The 18,846-nt window shown below is 32.6% G+C and overlaps 2 protein-coding genes across 2 annotated transcripts; both read right to left on the reverse strand.

Moving 5' to 3' along the window:
• Nucleotides 1-868: 868 nt before the first annotated feature.
• Nucleotides 869-8,569, reverse strand: LOC110726414 (two-component response regulator-like APRR1). Its single transcript, XM_021905894.1, has 6 exons — nt 7,975-8,569; nt 5,599-5,760; nt 5,381-5,514; nt 4,999-5,166; nt 2,799-2,883; nt 869-2,403 (listed from the first exon to the last, which is right to left on the reverse strand). Exons 1-6 carry the CDS (start codon nt 8,120-8,122, stop codon nt 1,445-1,447), a joined length of 1,656 nt encoding a protein of 551 aa, XP_021761586.1. The 5' UTR covers nt 8,123-8,569; the 3' UTR covers nt 869-1,444.
• Nucleotides 8,570-12,266: 3,697 nt separating this feature from the next.
• On the reverse strand, nt 12,267-14,431 carry LOC110726229 (basic endochitinase-like). Its single transcript, XM_021905691.1, has 2 exons — nt 13,978-14,431; nt 12,267-13,051 (listed from the first exon to the last, which is right to left on the reverse strand). The coding sequence occupies exons 1-2, from the start codon at nt 14,396-14,398 to the stop codon at nt 12,564-12,566; spliced, it is 909 nt and encodes a 302-aa protein (XP_021761383.1). The 5' UTR covers nt 14,399-14,431; the 3' UTR covers nt 12,267-12,563.
• Between the last annotated feature and the right edge of the window lie 4,415 nt (nt 14,432-18,846).

Consider the following 18,846-nt stretch of genomic DNA (forward strand, 5'->3'; position numbering starts at 1 on the left):
TTTGGGGCTTTGTTGTTTGTCTGGCCCTTTTTCTGGTACCCTTCCTAGAAGGTGGTCAGTAGTAGGGGTTCAGATAGTTCTTGGCTTGAGTTAGCACCCTTCCTAGAAGGTGGTTACTTTCAAGCCTTGAACTGTTTTGGGGATTTGTTTGGCCTTTTGGTCTTTGTAGTCTGGTTGTTTTTATGTTGCAACTCTTTTTATAAGTTGTAACTTTCTTATTTGGTAATAAATTTTCTATTTACCAAAAAAAAAAAAAAAAAAAAAAAAAAAAAAAAAAAAAAAAAAAAATTGGCTACCAAAGATTTTTCCTTATGATTTTCCTAGAAATTGAGCTAAATTATTTGGTTGACAATATAGGAAATTCAACTCACCAAAGGGGGAGTTGGTGAGTAATTTCCCATGGGTTGTGGGAATTTGTATTTCCCTTGGAATAATTATTTCTCATGTTTTAGCTTATTTCCCTCCAACCAAACACACCTTCATTTTAATACTTCCTAGGAAATTCCATTTCCAAGGAAATTATCTTCCAACCAAACAACACCTATACTTTATCGAACATAGACAATATATGTTGTGCTAGGATTATCTATCCTAGCACCGTGCAAGGGTAAGAATTTGCCCAAGGTCCTGTTTCGAGACCTTGAAGATGTACTGAACTCATACTCTCATCATACATGGACATGGTTGAAGTTTTGAAAATAGGAAACCAAGACGGTTAACTAAAGATGGTAGATAACGGTGTGCATTTCAACTAGCCTGAAAGGAGAAAAAGGACATCCAAATGTGGTTGAGGTGTAATTACAAAACAACTACTAGTAAATAGAGAGTCAAGCAGATCCCCAAGTTCTCTGGCAGGCCACGCCCAGCATAAGTAAGATGCGCATCAAGAAGGCACCACCTGATTTAAGTATAAACATAGACCAAAATAAACAGGTTTCACAGCTATTATGACATGATAAGAGTGAAGTTAAATTCTTCAGCTTTTCTATAGATACATCTGATCACTATGCGCCTCTTTACAATAATGGGTAAGACATGAAGGAAAAATAAATAAAGAAAAACCCTTCATTTAACCAATAAAGTTGGATTCCCAACTTCACGCGGCAGCACTTGCAGAATGACGAATAAAGATGATCCATATAAATGCTTTGTGAACCACCCACCTCCAGATGAAAACTTCAGGCAGCTCCCTCTAAAAGGAGCTTCATGGGACAGCAGATGTTGGAGATGAAAATTTCCCATGATTGCATAAATCACCCCACAACAGAGATGCTTACAAAGTCGAAGGTACAGGCCTGCAAGCTCCAGAGAGCAATAACAAATCCATGCCATATTTTTTTCGTAAAGGACATGAAAAATGGAGCTCAGACAGATTTGGAAAAAAAACAATTATGGCAGCAACAGCAGTGATCCATCAGAAAAATGGTTTTCCTCAAATATGTAGTCAAGAAGTGTCATCTTCTGGAGATGAATTAGGATCCTCTTCATCTTCCTCATAAAGGTCAGGAGATGGATCTCCATTAAGATCTACAGTCACACCATTCACCTTCCTCACGAACTGCCCACGTACACGTGGCCTTCTCTCAGCAAGCTTTTTGCGATTCACATACCTTATTTTTTTATCAAAACACCTCTCCTTCCTTTTCTGCCTGAATTTGATCAGAGCTGCCTCTCTCCTGTCAACTTTGCTTAATTTTGTTTCACTAGAAGGTAAATTACCAAATGATGTCACTTGGTGGTTAGCAGGTGACTGACCCTGTGGAAAGCATACACCCATTGGGTAATAAGAAAATGGTGTCATCCCAGGTACATGCGGTGGACAATGTGAAAGGTGGTTGTAATGAGGCATCATAGTTGATTGACCATGATTTTGAAGATCCTTCTGTTGTGTATGTGCTGATGATGGCATCATAAACTGGCTCATGACTCCGGACATGAAGTAAGGATAAGCAGTATGTGCTGCCAAAGTTGAGGTATCAAACTGCATCCCATTTTTCGGCTGCATGTGCACCTCGGACAAGCCTTCATCATTAGATTTATTTCGCATTAATTCCATAGTTACAGGAGGGGTGCACGACCTTTCCATGGAAGTGGAATCAGGTACACTGGTACTGCTGGGGAAGTCTTCTCCATGTGAGTTATTTTCCCACACGTCAACATTTTCACATCTCATATTGCCATTGATTACATGCCCATTCCAAGTATCTGTTTTATCATCTGGTCTGGAAGGTTGAGCAGCATTAGCTTCAACATCAACAACTGTTCGACAATTGCTCTCAACTGCGCCGGATTTGACGTAAGTGAAGAATGCAGAACATTCACCGATCTTCAGCTCACTCTTCTTAGGAAAAAGGTCACTCTTTCTCAAAAATGGCTCACTCTTTTTGGAAAATGGCACAAAACCTGAACAAGCATAAAGATTCTCAAAATGATCACCACAGACAAATGACAAAATAGACTTGCACACTTAACCCAACAAAAATGTACATCTGTAACAAATCTGATTTAGTTTTTAAATTCTCAACCCCTTTATATTAAACAATACTCACTTGAACGACCAACAGCATATCTGTAATTCAGAAAATATAGCACTGTTCACTGAAAGGGAAAAAACAAAAACCTAAAAAGTAAGTTTTAATCGAGTCACATGGGATTCTATACATGTTCTAGAGTCATATTTCAATGTCAGTAATTACAAGACTTAGAACTGCAGCACAATTAAACTAAAACCTGATTGGAAACAAAGCATATAAATAACCATAAGAAAGGAAGAATTTTATAAATGCAAAGCAGCTTACCTGTCCAGCGGTCACTTGGAGCTGGTATAGCAGACCGACAGTCACATAAATTTGCAGGCACAGCATCAGGAGTAACTTTGTTACACTGAAAACAGGAAGAAAAAAATGAGGAAAATGGAAACAGTCAATTGCAGAAGGAAGAAGTGAGGCAAGATGTGATCTTCAAGGGTAAAAAAAAAAAAAAAAAAAAGCATACATACTCCCCTCATTACATAATGTTCTACTCACATTCTGTTTTATTTTTTGGCAACTTCCACTTCATTTTATTTTTTGGCAACCCAATATTACCACCCTACCCTCTTTACCCCACAATATTTACACATTCCCACTCACTTTCTCCTATTTTTACCAGCTTTTTTCTTACACTAACCCACCTTGCTACTCCAATTCTCTTGCTGTTAACACTATAACTTAAACCCAATTCCTATTTCCAAATTTATAGGAGCTAATAGTTTACTAAAATCAAGTCAAACATTATGAAATAGACAGAGCATAATCACAAAGAGGAGAATTAGTCCTCCATGTGAGTTAAACATTATGAAATGGAGGGAGTTTGATCCTGCAGAGAGAGAGAGATACAAAATAAATAATTTCATAAATAGACAAATTTAAGAATAATCACTGAGAGGACAATTAGTCGTCCATGCAAATTATAAGAACAGTTTGACAATCATGAACAACATTACATAAAATTCATCCACTTAAAACTAGAAAAGCCACAAGACCAAAGCCAAGAAAACTTCAACTCACAGCATCGAAATATTTTGTCATTCCATCCCTATATATCCATAACACCCCCCCTCCCCCAACACACACATACACAAAAAAGAAATAATAAAATAAAATCATAGCCATGCAAGCCTGATGCCAAAATGTTTTCCTCATTTATTTCACACCATTCTCAGAGAGTCAAATAGAATACAAAATGAAAATTGAGTCATGTCACCATGCAAACATAGACTGCTTCCATCCTCTCTACTCCCGAAAATGTAATACACCAAAAGAATAAAGTGTTCTCACTTGGCAAGATGAATTGACACAGTTAAAATGTTAGCTTAGGCAGTAACTCTTATGTTTATACAAAAAACTACACTTGAAAATTGAAGAGCCTCCTTACACGAACACTTAGATCAGAATTTATTTATTTTGATCAGAAATTATTAATATATAAACAATCAAGAACCCAAAGAAGAACAGTCAGTTTCGTCATTTTAAAAGATTCTCATCTAAAGTGTAAAATCCAGGATTGTGACCATCCAGCTTAGTAACTAACCAGGGTAATAATCTGTAGGAGTGAACAAACCAACAAAGTTAGCATCATGTTTTAGAGCAACAAACATGATTGCCTACAAAAACATCTGATCCATTCCACTAAAGCTCATACCTTGTTCCAGTCACTCTGTGCCAAAGAAAGCAAAGTTCCAATATGAGTGACCAAGTCCATTTCCTCATCCACCACATTTTGTCACAAACCCCAAACACCGAACCCCCTTCAAATTTACACACACAAGGTCTCATGCCAAGTACGTATTCTCCCCTCTCCTAATCAAGTGTTAAAGTGAAACAACATACTTTTTCGTACATAAAATCATTAAAGGATGTCAATTGGTACTCTGTAAATAGTTTTGTTAAACTACTAAAGTGATTTGCAATTTCAAGCGTGGCTTCTTTTTTTTTTTTTTTTTTCCCATTTTGTTGGGAGAGGGGGCAGGATAAATTTGTACCTCGCAAAAGAACCTATATGCAAAGCATTACAGAAAGGTAGCAGAACAATCATTTCATGATAGCAAGATAGAGGCCAAAAAATCAGTTTTTCCCAAGAATCCTTCCCATCCTCCAAAAAAAAAACAAACTAAAAGGCTGCAAATAGTAGCTTGCATTGTGCATTTGTGTTTCTTGCATATACAACATTGTTAAACAAATTTATCCAATGAGACTCCCCAGGCTTCTCAATCACTAATTTAGAACTAGTTTTTAATGTATGCAAGGAATTCACACTTCATGCAAGAAAATATTCTATAGGCACTGAGAATTAATACAGACGATTTATAAACAAAAACAGAGCACAAATAAAGAAAAGCTCAAACTGATAAAAATGGCTTGCACAGATCAAGGACAAAAGTGGAGGAGTGCATGTAAAAATCCTTTTAACACACAAATAAAATCTAAGGGGCAATGTTATGCCTGTCTACACACTGACCTCCTCCTCCTGTTGCATTGCAATGCTCATTTCTGGATTAACACTTCTCCGGGACTTATCATCTGTGTCATCGGAGAACAGTGTTGTGCTGTTAGTATTAGCATCACTGGGATCTGATGCAGCTATCTCGAAGTCATAACTCACGATATTCTTCTCTGCGAGGCCAAGCTGCCAATATAATAAGTAGCCCAAATAATTAGATGTCTCTTACTGATAAAAAAATATTTTCTTAGTTGGAAATGAAGCATGAGCAGACTGAGGTTTCTAAATTTCACAAGCAAAAACCAATTATTTCATCTCAAATAAATTGTAGGGTGTAGCTACATAGGATCACACAAAATCAGTAACAAGCAATTTGGCATGTAAACTACTTGACACTTACCATTCGTCGCCTCCTCCACATGTGAGTCCACAAGTTTAACAGCTCATTCGTCCGTAATGGCTTCACAAGGAAGTCTGCTGCTCCCAGCCTCAAGCACTTCACAACAAGAGTAACTTCATCTTGTGTTGACATCACTAACAAAAAGATGAAGAATAAAAATAAATAAATAAATTATAATTAAGTTCAAACAAAAAAATTGGAAATAGTGGCAAACATACTAATCACAGGTATTCGTTGCAACTGTTTATCCCGCATTATGTACTTTAACAACTTGAACCCCTTTTTTGTAGGAAGATCAACCTCAGAAAGTATAATATCAATGTCAGAACTCTCTGCATTAAGTGCATCAACAACCTGCCTAGCAGACTTGACTGATGTCACTGTAGCATACAAACACACATAGGAACAAGTAAATTCATTGGTTAGTAGCCAGAAGATCATTAAATATATGCAAACAAGAAAATTAGGCCTCCCCACATGGGCCACATCTACACAATTAATTCCATAAAAGAATGAAAGCCACACAAATTAAAAGGAAAAAGTGCAAAAATGTAAGACCATGGGCAAAGTAATTAAAAGTAAAACAAAGAGATAAATATACTGAATTGGCATGTAGCTTGACAAGTGATCAAATTCCGTCAGATGATACTTGACATGTACAAAGGCAATCCACATTTGTTAATAGGACTCTAAAGTCTTAGACTGATTTCGCCAAGCTAGTATTACCGGAATAAATGACCATCCAAATATTATGAATAAGCATTCTTCGATTGCAAGGTGTGTCATACATAATTTACCCTTTACTTAGACCTCCCCTCAAAGGATAGTCCAAAGGAATGGTTTTAGGAATTGGATGTAGAAAATGTGACTTGGAAGCTAGATGGATGGGAGATGGCAACAAGATAGACAGGTAGAACACGACTTTTACCAAAAAATATCACCTCCACAATTTGTCATATTAGTCACAAGTCAGTGGCAGATCCATAAAGGACCAAAGCTGGTTACTGTTCATAACATTAAAAATCAAACTAAAAAACGACAAGAATTCCAAAAACAATATGTTATATACAAGAATTCCAAAAACAATACGTTATATGAAAATCCTTTACAGAGGAGAAACAGATCTTTACAGTGCAAAACAGAAGTTCCCCTGATTTTAGTGAATATATACAAAGTATGAACAAAAAAAAAAAAAACATCACTCACCTGAGTCACTCACCAGTAATTTCTTTATGCTATTGCAATAACCAAATTATCCAATAGTCCAAGCATAAACTTCCTTTATATCTCACCATAATCATCAAATTTTTTGGGTCATGTAGCTGACCACACTTATGGGATTAAGAAGAAGAAGAAGAAGTGGGATTAAGGCGTTCAAGCAGAAGAAGCAAAGAAGAAGATGTCAGGTGCAAACAATAGTAACCCAAGGAGTGAAACAATATAACTTTCCAAAAAGAAACATGCAGCTAAACCAACTATGAAGTACAAACACTCTTTTAGTACCATGATTAAGGAGAAGCTTGACAGCCTTAACTATCTCCGATCCATCGAGCATCTTTCAATAGTAAAAACTCAAATCCGCACAAACCACAAACTAAATGGGAAACTTGGAACCAATAACAGCCTTTGCAACCCTTCAATCATATGAAGTACCCTCCTATTTCTAAATTTGACAGCCTTGACTATGTCCGATCCATCGAGCATCTTTCAATAGTAAAAACTCAAATCCGCACAAACCACAAACTAAATGGGAAACATAGAACCAATAACAACCTTTGCAACACTTCAATCATATGAAGTACTCTCCTACCTCTAAGTTCAGTCTCATCTAATCACATCATTTATAACCTTTACATTACTCCACAAGCTCAGTTTTCCAACATTCAGCATATCTCTAATCCATCGAGCATCTTTCAATATTAAAAATTCAAATCCGCACAAACCACTAACTAAATGGGAAACCTAAAACCTTATTGCAATCCTTCAATCGTAAGCAGTACCCTTCCTATCCCTAAATTCAATATCATCTAATCACATCATTTATCACCTTTACATTACTCCACAAACTCGAATTTCCAACATTCAGCATAACTCTCAATACTCTTTATCATTATAAAATCAGTTTAAAGTACAGCTAATCCCAAAATAGCAATATTAACATGGCCTGCTTCATATCGGTACTCTAATTTCCGTTAAAATATTACATCCGTCCAGAAATAATAGTTACATATACTATTTTAAGATATCCGTAAAAAGAATTTACTCCGTACATCTAATATCCAAAAAATTACTTCAAAAAGATCTCAAGGGTACAATCATACAATTATTATTTACTACAGGATTTCATCGAAATCGAAATCATTGCTAATCCTTAATTATGAGGAGTCGGAACAATATAACAACTATTTCTATAACAAGAATATTATAGATTTTATATGTAAATTAGACACTTTCAGGGTACTAAAAGTATCATAGAAAAATATCTAACATAAATATCCAACAGATATTTCCAAAATAAAAGTACAACTAATTAACTAAAAGAACAATTAAAAGATTAAAAACAACACTAAAAACATCAAATTAAATAAAATTACCCTGATAAGAACACTTGCAAAGGAGAGAGAAAACCTCTTGAGAGCTTTTCGAATCATTATCACACAACAAAATTCTAACTTTGCTTCGATCAATAAACTGATCAGTAGTATTCTTCACGTTACTAGGCCCAACTTCATCAATCTCCATTTTCCCCCAAAAACAAAACCCTAAAATTAAAAATCGAAAAAAAAAAATCCCTAATTCTGTTATCTCATGATTTTCGCCATTAAAATGGAAGAATATTTTCAATTGATTTTGAGAACTAATAAGAAACTAATTCGTAACTATAGAACTTCCATTAGAGCAGCAGAATTGCTAAAAGCAGAGGAGAGAGAAAGTGGAACAGTGAAGATTTTAATTGAAGACGCCATTTTCATCATCTCCTAATTCTCCAGAGTTTTTTCAGGAGAGAGAGAAAGAGGAGGGTAAATATCCATCATGATATTTGAGAACCAACAAAATTGGACGGCTGAGATTGAGCTTTGATGGAGATTGGACGGTTAGATTGAGGGTTAGTGGGACCTACACGGCGTATGTTAGTAGGTTGTGGGGCCCTCTTCCCCGACCAAACAATTTTTTTTTTCGCTTTTATTTTCTCTCACTTCTCCAATTATCATCGCAAGTTCAAATAGAGTCTCCTCCTATCAAAAAAAAAAAAAATAGTCTCTTGACGTCCAATTATATTACGACAACTCAACAAATTGCTTTGTTTGGACTTATTTTATTTGAATTTATATATGATAATGTGACTTTACTTTATTATTTATTAATAATAATATTAATGTATTATAATTTATTTACATTTAAATAAAATTAATTTTTGTTTAATCAAGCCGAAAAATTGAACTAGTCATGGCCTAATTTATTTACAATAGGTAAGTATTGAATGTTACTGGTAAATTTTTTTACTTTTAGTTGAGCTTAAAATATTGTTTAAATTCATTTTGTTTAGCCGTTCTCGTGTTTTTAGACTATGATCGGGCTAAATCAACCCCCTCACTACAATACAATCTTGTCCAATTGATCCAATTATTGAAAGCATAAATCAAGGAATACAAAACAGAATTATGGACATCATTTTTTATTTTTATTTTTACGGGTTATGGACATTGTATTTATATATGAAGTACTCCATCCGTCCCATAATATAGTTCTTGTTTTCTTATTTTAGAGATCCAAAATGTTGTTCCTGTTTTTATTTTTGGATAGTATATAAAGACCATTATATCCTCATTTTTTTAACTTTATTTATTATACTTCTTAAATTACCCTTGAATTTTGCACATACTTTATACTTTTTTCCACTTTCTCTCTCTAACTTTTGTCTATAATTGTACTTTTCACTTTTATTAATGTATTTCATCAATTTTCTCCTTAATGTATTCCTTAAGTACCGTGAAAAAACACAAACAGTTTCTATATATTGGAAATGAGGGAGTATATAGTTAAAATATGTGAAATATAACTTAAAAATAAAAATGTACGCCATAATTAAAAAGAGACGAGCTAAGATTATATTATACACCTGAATTAAGATAGCTCCATAATTATGTTAATACTCCTAAGAATTTTTCTGTACTTACCTAATTCCAATGAGAACAAGTTTAAATAATTAAATAATACAAAAAGAACATAGCCTAATTAATTTTCAATTTGCAATACAAAATATTAAATGGTCAAGTGGGTGATGCTTACATATATAATGGGGTACGTGGACGATTAGGATTAATCTAGGATTAGTATAAGAGAGATTGAAGTGAAAGGGTGAAAGGCGCATTTTAGCAAAGTAGAGGGACGTGGATGAAAGAGAAAGGACACGGAGGAAGGAAAAGTGAAAAAGGGACAATATGAAATAGGATAGTCTATTGGAGATAGGGGGCTGGCCACGTCATTTCTAGATCTATTATTTCCTTAGATTTTTGTAGATTTTTTCTAGTTTTCCTTGTAAAAAGATTTTAAGGATAGTGCCACAAAATCAAATTCTTCTTTAAGACGATTTCTTATTTTTTGCATAGCGTGTCGTCCTTTTGTTGATGCAATTGCACTTATGGAAAGTATACGTTGTATATTTTATCCGTTTAAGTGTTGGGATAAATAATTAGTTGACACAATTTGATTGAGGTTTAACTTAAATAGCTAGAGTTTTCTTTTCGATTTTAAGAGATTACGAGATTGCTTCTCATTATTAGCCCTTATGACTCTCTAAACATCAAAAAATAAAATTGAATAGTTGACACAATTTAATTGTTTATACTATTCTATACTCTATATTATTTATATAGAGTATTATATAATTTCAATGTAAAATTTTATGATTTTAATTAATGTATAATTAATGATATTGATAAAGTATATAACATATTTTTGATTTCAATCATAACCTTAAACTTTGATTAAATTGGTCATGTAACATTGTAATAAGAGCTAATGTGAGTATGTGACAAAAGTATTATAAGTTCAAATCTCATCTACTTTTCTTTATAAGTGGGATATTTTACACTAGGTATAAGGAGTCTCGTGCTGCATATACAGAAGAGTCCTTCCACAATTCAAGCCCAAAGAGCTTTTGTGTGAGGGACGTAATAGAACATGTGCATTCAGCAACACCAAACATGCATAGATGTACATATATTGTCAAAAGTTAGTCTACTAATTAGTCTCTCCATCCTCAAATAAGTGTCTTGTAAGCTGCGAAGTATTTTGGTCGATCTTGAAATAATTATCTTTAACCTTATGACCCTGTTTGATTTGATATGTAAAACATTTTCATTGAAAAATTAGATTTCATAGAAAACATATTTGCAAGAAAATACACATTTGCAAAAAATTAATTTTTCTTTGTTTGCCTGTTACAAGGAAAGTTAAAAGAAATTAAAAATTGGAATGGAAATAATGTAAGGATGGATGAAAGGAAAACAAAATGTAGATAAGGAGGAAGGAGGAAAATATGATTTCCCTTATGTAGTAAAGAAAAATATTTTCTGCCGATGCAATTTCCCACCAATTTTTTTCACTATTGGGAAAATTGTTAAACACCCCTTCTCAATCAAGCAAATTAAAAGAAATTGGAAATTATTTTTTATGAAAACATTTTATATTAAAGGGGCTTAAATGAAAAATTCATCTTACCCAAGTAACCCAACCCATCTATCTCATGGATGTGAACTCAATTTACCATTAACTATCTCACTCTCTCTCTCACTCTTTTCGTATAATCGTATCTCATATGATCGATATGAGATCCTCCTACTTATTTTACACTTAACTATAACTATAAATAAATGTACATTATCCTCTATTTACTCTTAATATGTACATTCAAACCTGTAAGGACAATAATTAGAAGACGGAGAATGTAATATGTTATATCCTATATATAAAGTGAAAGGGTATTTTGGGTGATAAATTTCACTATTCCCAAATTACATACTCCTCTCAAATTGCAAAATTACCTCTCTTATCTACAATTATAAATTAAGAATTTTTTATTTTTTTAAAAAAAAAATTCTTATAGTAACCGCTCCCTTTCTTCCACATAAATTTATATCTTCAATTGTTCTCACTCCCCATAAAAAATAAATCTACTCTTATTTTATTTTATTTTTTGGAAAAAACTCCTCCCAAATTTGTTCATTTATGGTTTTTTTGTTCTTCCTTCTTTCTCAAACTTTTAGTAAATATTTCATTTGTATTCTCAATTTCACAACTCCAGAGGGATATGAATTTTGAGAAAAATAGTTGGCTACAATTACCACACACCTTTATTTAAAATTGTTCCAAGGTTAGTAATTGCAGTTTTACAATTGATGGTCTGATGTACTGTACATTGTTCAAGTCTGTACTAAATGTAAGTCTCCTATAAGTCAATTGATACATACAATGGGATAGGAATCACCTTTATTCGCCTACACATTATGTGGATTAATTCAAAGGTACTTTGAAAGAAATTTCATACGAACCTTAGTAGTATATATGAACTAACCTTACTCCCAGGAGCCTAGAATTAGCCATAATTATGCAACTTAAAACATGTGGTGTGCTTTTCTGACCCATGTTATTGAGTTTGAACCAGTGGAATGTAGTGAAATATTGTTCTATATAACTAGAGACCAAACTTCTTGTATTTTATGAGAGTTAAGAAGTATAAACTATGAAATACATCACCTCATGTAAAGGCCTAAAGGGTGAGCATAGACAAAGTCTATGTGTACCCCGCATAGACAACCATTTCTATTGGTTGAAATGGTTGGCCCACTTATTAACATCCAAAATTTTTAACTGAAACCTCAATTCGTATTTGATAGAAGGATAATTGAGATAAAATACATCATACGATTCATACATAGACACGTAATATATTCTTACAAATTTAAAAAAACTTCATTAGCACCTTAATTACTACAGTCTAACATAAACATAAACTAATTTGGCATTGACTTCAATAGCTTTATTATTGACCACAAACTTAATTAGACACTTAATTACGAGTACAGCAGTATATAAGCTTCATTATTAACCACGTACTTAATTAGACTCTTAATTACGAGTACACAAACTTAAATAGGTTCATTATTGACCACGTACATAATTAGACACTATTCTTGATGCGTTGACTATATTTAGTTCTCACATCATTAGCTCTATCCCATAGCATAACTCCCCCATATTTTTCACCAACTCCCTTAACAAAAGGGAGCACTTGGTTTATAAGTGTTTGTGCAGGAACAAACCCACTTCCAGCAGCGCTCTTTGTTGCTGCAGCAGGCAACCCAACAAAGAACTTCTTAGCTGGGATATTTGAGGTCCATGTTCTCCAAGAATTCTTGAACTTCTCAGGGTTACTAACATCGAACTCACAAATAGGGTTGTTGTAAAATTGAATCCAAACGTAGTCGAAAAGCCCAGTATTTAGGGCACCGTTGAGCTTTTGGTCTGGGAAAGGGCATTGTGGTGCAGCACTTAGGTAAACTTTCTTCCCTGATTGTTGGCCATGCTCGGTGAGTCTCCGTGCTAGCGCTTGGTAGTGTGGCTTACCTGACTCGATGTCGAAATCTATGCCATCTAGTACAGCATTGCCTGGTGAGAAGATAGAAGATCATATGATTCATATCATTTGTTGAATATAAAAGATGAAACTAATGAAAAAGATAAAGGAGCAAAACTACGTGAACGTTTAATATATTATTGCTCAAAAACATTTGTATACATCCCATGTACAGTAATATTAACTTTTGTTGAATTTAGGGTAACTTTTACACTTTTTTGGATAACTTTTATTAATAAAGCATAAATAACTTTTATTTATATCAGGGTAACTTATATATACTGGGTAACTTTTATTTCATTAAAGGGTAATTTTTGATCATTTTAAGGTAACTTTGTAGTGAATATACAATATTTTATTGTAGATTCGATTTTTTCAAATGTTTGTGATTACTGCTTCAGAAAAATGAGATACATCCATTCGTTTAAATAGGATAATCATAAAAATTACCAAAGCCAAATATGGAAACCACTACTAGCTAACACACTTACCCACTAACATCTCAACTAGATATCCTATGACCACGCACTAAGTCCTTAACGAAAGACTAAAAACCAATATTCCTAAAATTACTCCAACTTAGTTTGAATTAATTAATCAACATCATTATATCAATGCACTCCATAATTAAGCTAAGTATTAAACTAGGGAAAGGAAGAATGAATAGAAGATGAGAATAATAGAATTTCAAAACACTTTTAAAAAATTATTTTATGCACAACTTAATGCTAGTCTATGTTTTTTTTTTTATTTCCCCCAATTTAATTTGTCTAATGTGATTTGATCTAGTCTGATATGTTAAATCAAATATAAATTGAAATTCTCAGTAAGACATAAAATTCTATGTCAGCCAAAGTGTTACAATAATAATAATAAATTGCAGGGAGTATTATACCAAATTTTAACATAAATTACTACGATCTGAGTAAATTGCAAAACATGCGTACACAGTGCATACCTAGTGGTCGAAATTGGGATTGGCCTCCAAGGAAATGATCCCACAAGTAATCGGCAACGCCTCTAGCATCCTCGGACGATGATAGAGAGTAACTCCCGTTACCACCACCAATGGAGAGCATGACCTTAATCCCCAAGCTCTGGCAATTTCGGATGCCAACGCTCACTCTTTGGCACCCACCACCATTAGGGATGCAGTGGCCAGCCAAGTCGATTTCGGGTTTTTGGCCACTCCCAAATTTGGAAAGAAATGCTATGTTAACATACTTAAATAACATACTTCTACATGTATCTGTTAATGTTCCCTCATTCCTATTTTGGCCCCAATAAACAGCAATTCCTCCAGCATTGGCTTTTAAGGCCAAGGAAACTAAAGTTATAACTAGCAAGAAAAGAGGAGATGACCAAATTTTAACACCCATTATTAGTTGAGGTTTGGCTATTATGTGTTATTGAGTTATACTAAGGCTATCAAGTGCAAGTCTTATTTATAGATTAAGAAACTACACGTAGAATTTTATTTAGGCCTTGAATTATTATGCTTGATATAAAGTCCGACGACTTAGAAGTTGACTTGGAAAGACATACTCAATTACTCATCAATAATACGGAGTAGTACACTAGCAATAATAGGCGAGGACAACTACTTGCCCAACTTTGCATTGTTAGTTTGTTTCTCATCTCCCTCGATTTCAAGGTCATTTGGTTGCATGTTTTGCTAAAGTTGAAATTTACATGGAGTTTCACTTAAGAGAAGTGAACTAAATTGTTTGGTTGATCATTTAAACAATTGAACATGAAATTCCTATGAGAATTTATACGTAGTACTTCGTATTTACCCTAAGGAGATTAGGTAAGCAAATTCCCCTATTTTGAGAGAAGTGGAATTTCTCATAATTAATTTTGTATTCAAACCTTTATTTCCTAATTTTCATGTATTTAGCTATCAACCAAATAAAATCTTACTCGTAATAGCATCACTTGTTATTTTTTTAAAAATTTTGTCCGTGTTGATATAAAAACATTTAAGGCACTGAGTGCCGTGGGGGTTGGGCAAAAGTTGATGAGAGATTTTTGATGCAATTCTTAAAATGAGTTCTGTCATATCATATGGTACGAGTTGTAAGCTTGTAATAATTTTGTTTATGTATGTCAAAGAAAGGTGTTGTAATAAACCGCCATACCAAGTTGTATATTGCTTGATGGCTCTACAGATGGCTTCTTCCCTAACCATTTCCATGTATATTAGTTACTTTTGTAAAGACTAATGCATCTTTCATCTTTCATTGAGTTTTAGTTATATTATTATTGTAAGGTTATGCTTAGATTGGGGGGTAATAAAAGTCAAGTTAGGAAAAACATATATAATTAAGTGATTAGATGTGGTGTTGTAAGGAGATAACAAGGTGTTTTAGTTACCCGCCCTCCCCCTAGTGTAACCATTACTCCCAAAATGAGGGTAATAGTTCTCCTATCTTCAATTCACCTGTCACCACACCACCTTTACATAGAACTCCTTGCAATTACTCCATCACTTTCTCCTCCTCCCCTATATTTATATTCATTTTGTTTACTTTGACTTTTTATTTATTATTACCCTAGTAACACAATACTCGATCTCAATCCAAGCATGCCCTAAAGTTTGATGATTTGGCTTAATGACATGTATGCAGTCAAATCATATGCTTTTGATACACATTTACATTTACATTTACATTCGGGAGAGAGAGAGGGGGGGGGGGGTGGGGAGGCTTACAAAGAGCACTTGTCCCCTGAGTGAACTTACTTGCCTTAAAACACTAAGCTATTGATACCGATGTAAATTTACATAATATACTACCTCCATTTCTAAATGATCTGCCTGTTTCTTATTTTTCATGTAATTAAGAAAAATGGGAGGAGCGTGAGAATATTATATGGAAAGATTAGAAGTAGAGAATATTATATGAGAAAGAAAAAAATAAATAAATAAATAAAGTAGAGAATATTGTATAAGAATGATAAAAATTAAGTGATGATAATATTAGATTTTGGATATATGTGTATTTCATATGGGATTATGATAAAATTATTTACTATTCTTAGAAACGGATACATCATTTTGGGACGCTCGATTAAGAAAACAGACACAATCATTTAGAGATGGAGGTAGTATTTATCGAAGTAATCAACTAATCATCATAATACTTTTTCACAAGTAAATTTCAATTCACAAAGTAGTCATTGTAATACCTTTTCATCCTCTCTCTCTCTTAATTTTAGTTTCTCATTTATTCTTCATGTAAAATAAAGTAATATTCCCTCAGTTTCAAAATAAACTTCTTACTTTAACTGTACATGTTGGTCAACACATTACTTTGACTATAAATATTTTTGATTGCGTATTAGTAAATTATATAACTATTGAATTCTAATAAATTACTCAATGAGACGAATCAAATAAGACCCAACATGACTATGTTATATTTAATATATTAATAGTATAACATAGTCATGTGAATAGTATTTGTGTGTGTGTGTGGAGTTTTTTCCCGAGATTTTAGAGCGCCACCTAGGATTTTAATTTTTAAAAAATTATTAGAGAGCCACATAGGATTAATATTTTTAAAACGCTACAATAAGATTATGCCACGTAAGATTAGAATTTTTAAAGTGCTGTGTAGGATTATAATAATAATAATTAAAAAAAAAAAAATGTCACGTAGGATTAGTATTTTTAAAACGCTACAATAAGATTATGCCACGTAAGATTAGTTTTTTTTAAAGTCACCACATAAGATTATAATAAAAAATAAAAAATTATCAAAGCCACTACGTAAAATATTTTAGAGCGTCAGATAGGAAAATGTTATATTTTAGCTGATAAAAAATAGAATTGCTATTTATTTTAGATCTAAAATTTTATATTAATTATAAAAGTAAAATTAGCACGTTCTTAAAATGCTATGTAGGATTATAATAAAAAAAAAAAAAACCGCCACGTAGGATTAGTATTTTTATAATGCTACAATAGGATTATGCCACGTAAGATTAGTTTTTTTTTAAAGCCACCACGTAAGATTGTAATAAAAAATAAAAAATTATCAAAGTCACTACGTAAAATATTTTAGAGCGTCACATAGGAAAATGTTATATTTTAGCCGATGAAAAATAGAATTACTATTTATTTTAGATCTAAAATTTTATATTAATTATAAAAGTAAAATTAGCACGTTTTTTGTGGTTTGCCATATCGTGTAACCTCTGACCGTTCGAGTAACCCCTGATCAATCGAGTAACCCTTAACAACATAGTAACCCTAGACCAAGTAATCCTAACCACACGGTAGCCAACTACACATGCAACTTTGTGAAATAAAATATTATCTTTTTTATATCAAGAATTTTATCTAAATGTGATAACAAAATTTATAATTCATTTTATAATAAAAAATTCAAGTAGTAAGAAAGGAAATATCACAAAGTATATATATATATATATATACACACATAGAGAGAGAGAGAGAGAGAGAGAGAGAGTAAATATTTTATTATATATACATAGAGAGAGAGAGTAATTATTTTATTTGAAATAAATACAAGATGAAGCCCGTGCATCGCACGGGCTTCATCTAGTTTTATATATGAATCAGTTTTATTATTTCTTTTTTTTTAGAAAAATATAATAATAATCCGTTTAAAAGATAGTTAGAAACGAGTTAGAATAATATTTTAGGTAAATGTTTATGGAAGAGAAATAAAAAAAATAAAAAATAAAAAACCAAATAAATAGGAATATATTTATTATAAAGATATAAAAGATTTGAAGTAATATTATTATAGCTGTATTATACAAACATATTCTAAAAAATAAAAAATTCTATAAAGGGAGGGGAGTTTTGGAGGGAAAAAACAGCACCAAAATGTAACACGTGTTACTCCCAGTGTCTGTTTTAGTATTAGATTATTGATTAGAAATAGTAATCATCGTAAGTGGAATGTCAGTCCCTTCTTACTTTTTATATACGAAAGAGAAAATTATTTAGAAATAGTTATATTATTATATAGAAATAGTTTGATCTGATCTTGTGTAGTCCGATTTGATACGATTGTCGAATTTGACCAAACTTTGACTTTAAGTGTACGATAATTTATAATGAAAAAATATATCAAGTGAGGTCTTATTAGATTCGTAATAATATATATTTAATTAATATGTATTTTTCATAATTTTTTTCATTATGAAATTAAAGATATTTAGCGATTAAAAACTGCACATAAAACGATGATTTGATCTAAACTTATTTTTTCTGATATGATCTGATCTAAACTTATTTTTCCTGATTTAATCTGATCTGAACTTATTTAATCTGAAATAATTAAGTAAAAATAAATTGAGCTAAATAAGGTTTTACATTTCTCATAATTAAAGGAAAGTGAATAGGAATAGAGAGGGATTAATCAAAACCTCTTACAGAAATTCTTATACAGACTATACAAAAGTTACTATTTTTCTAACATAAGTTTCACAAAATTTTATATGTGGCTAGTCAAACCGTGTGACAAGGGTTAGTTATAGGGGGTTAAAGTAACCCCTATAAGTAACCCCTGATCGACTGAGTAACCCCTGAATAAGTAATCTTTATAAGTAACCCTTGATCGACTGATTAACCCTTGAATAAGTAACCCCTGATTGACTGAGTAACTCCGAATAAGTAATCCCGACCACACAGTGTGGTCAGTCACATAGAAAAAGCACCGCATAAATTTTACCCATAAAAACACTAATAATGTATTTGTATTAGATTAATCATATTATCAATTATAAATCAACACTATATATTATTTTAAAACAGGAAGTTGGAGGGACACTTGTCCTCCTCCTGTTGTTT

Source organism: Chenopodium quinoa, unplaced genomic scaffold, assembly GCF_001683475.1.
Source record: "Chenopodium quinoa cultivar QQ74 unplaced genomic scaffold, ASM168347v1, whole genome shotgun sequence".
NCBI classification, from domain to species: Eukaryota; Viridiplantae; Streptophyta; class Magnoliopsida; order Caryophyllales; family Amaranthaceae; genus Chenopodium; species Chenopodium quinoa.

Excerpts from the sequence above, each read along its gene's own strand:
- LOC110726414 (XM_021905894.1), bottom strand. The coding sequence starts at position 8,122 with ATGGAGATTGATGAAGTTGGGCCTAGTAACGTGAAGAATACTACTGAT. Across the intron at positions 5,515-5,598 it reads GCAACGAATACCTGTGATTA|TGATGTCAACACAAGATGAA; the intron begins GTATGTTTGCCA and ends TCTTTTTGTTAG. Across the intron at positions 5,167-5,380 it reads TGTGGAGGAGGCGACGAATG|CTTGGCCTCGCAGAGAAGAA; the intron begins GTAAGTGTCAAG and ends TTATATTGGCAG.
- LOC110726229 (XM_021905691.1), bottom strand. The coding sequence starts at position 14,398 with ATGGGTGTTAAAATTTGGTCATCTCCTCTTTTCTTGCTAGTTATAACT. Across the intron at positions 13,052-13,977 it reads ATCCCAATTTCGACCACTAG|GCAATGCTGTACTAGATGGC; the intron begins GTATGCACTGTG and ends TCTTCTCACCAG.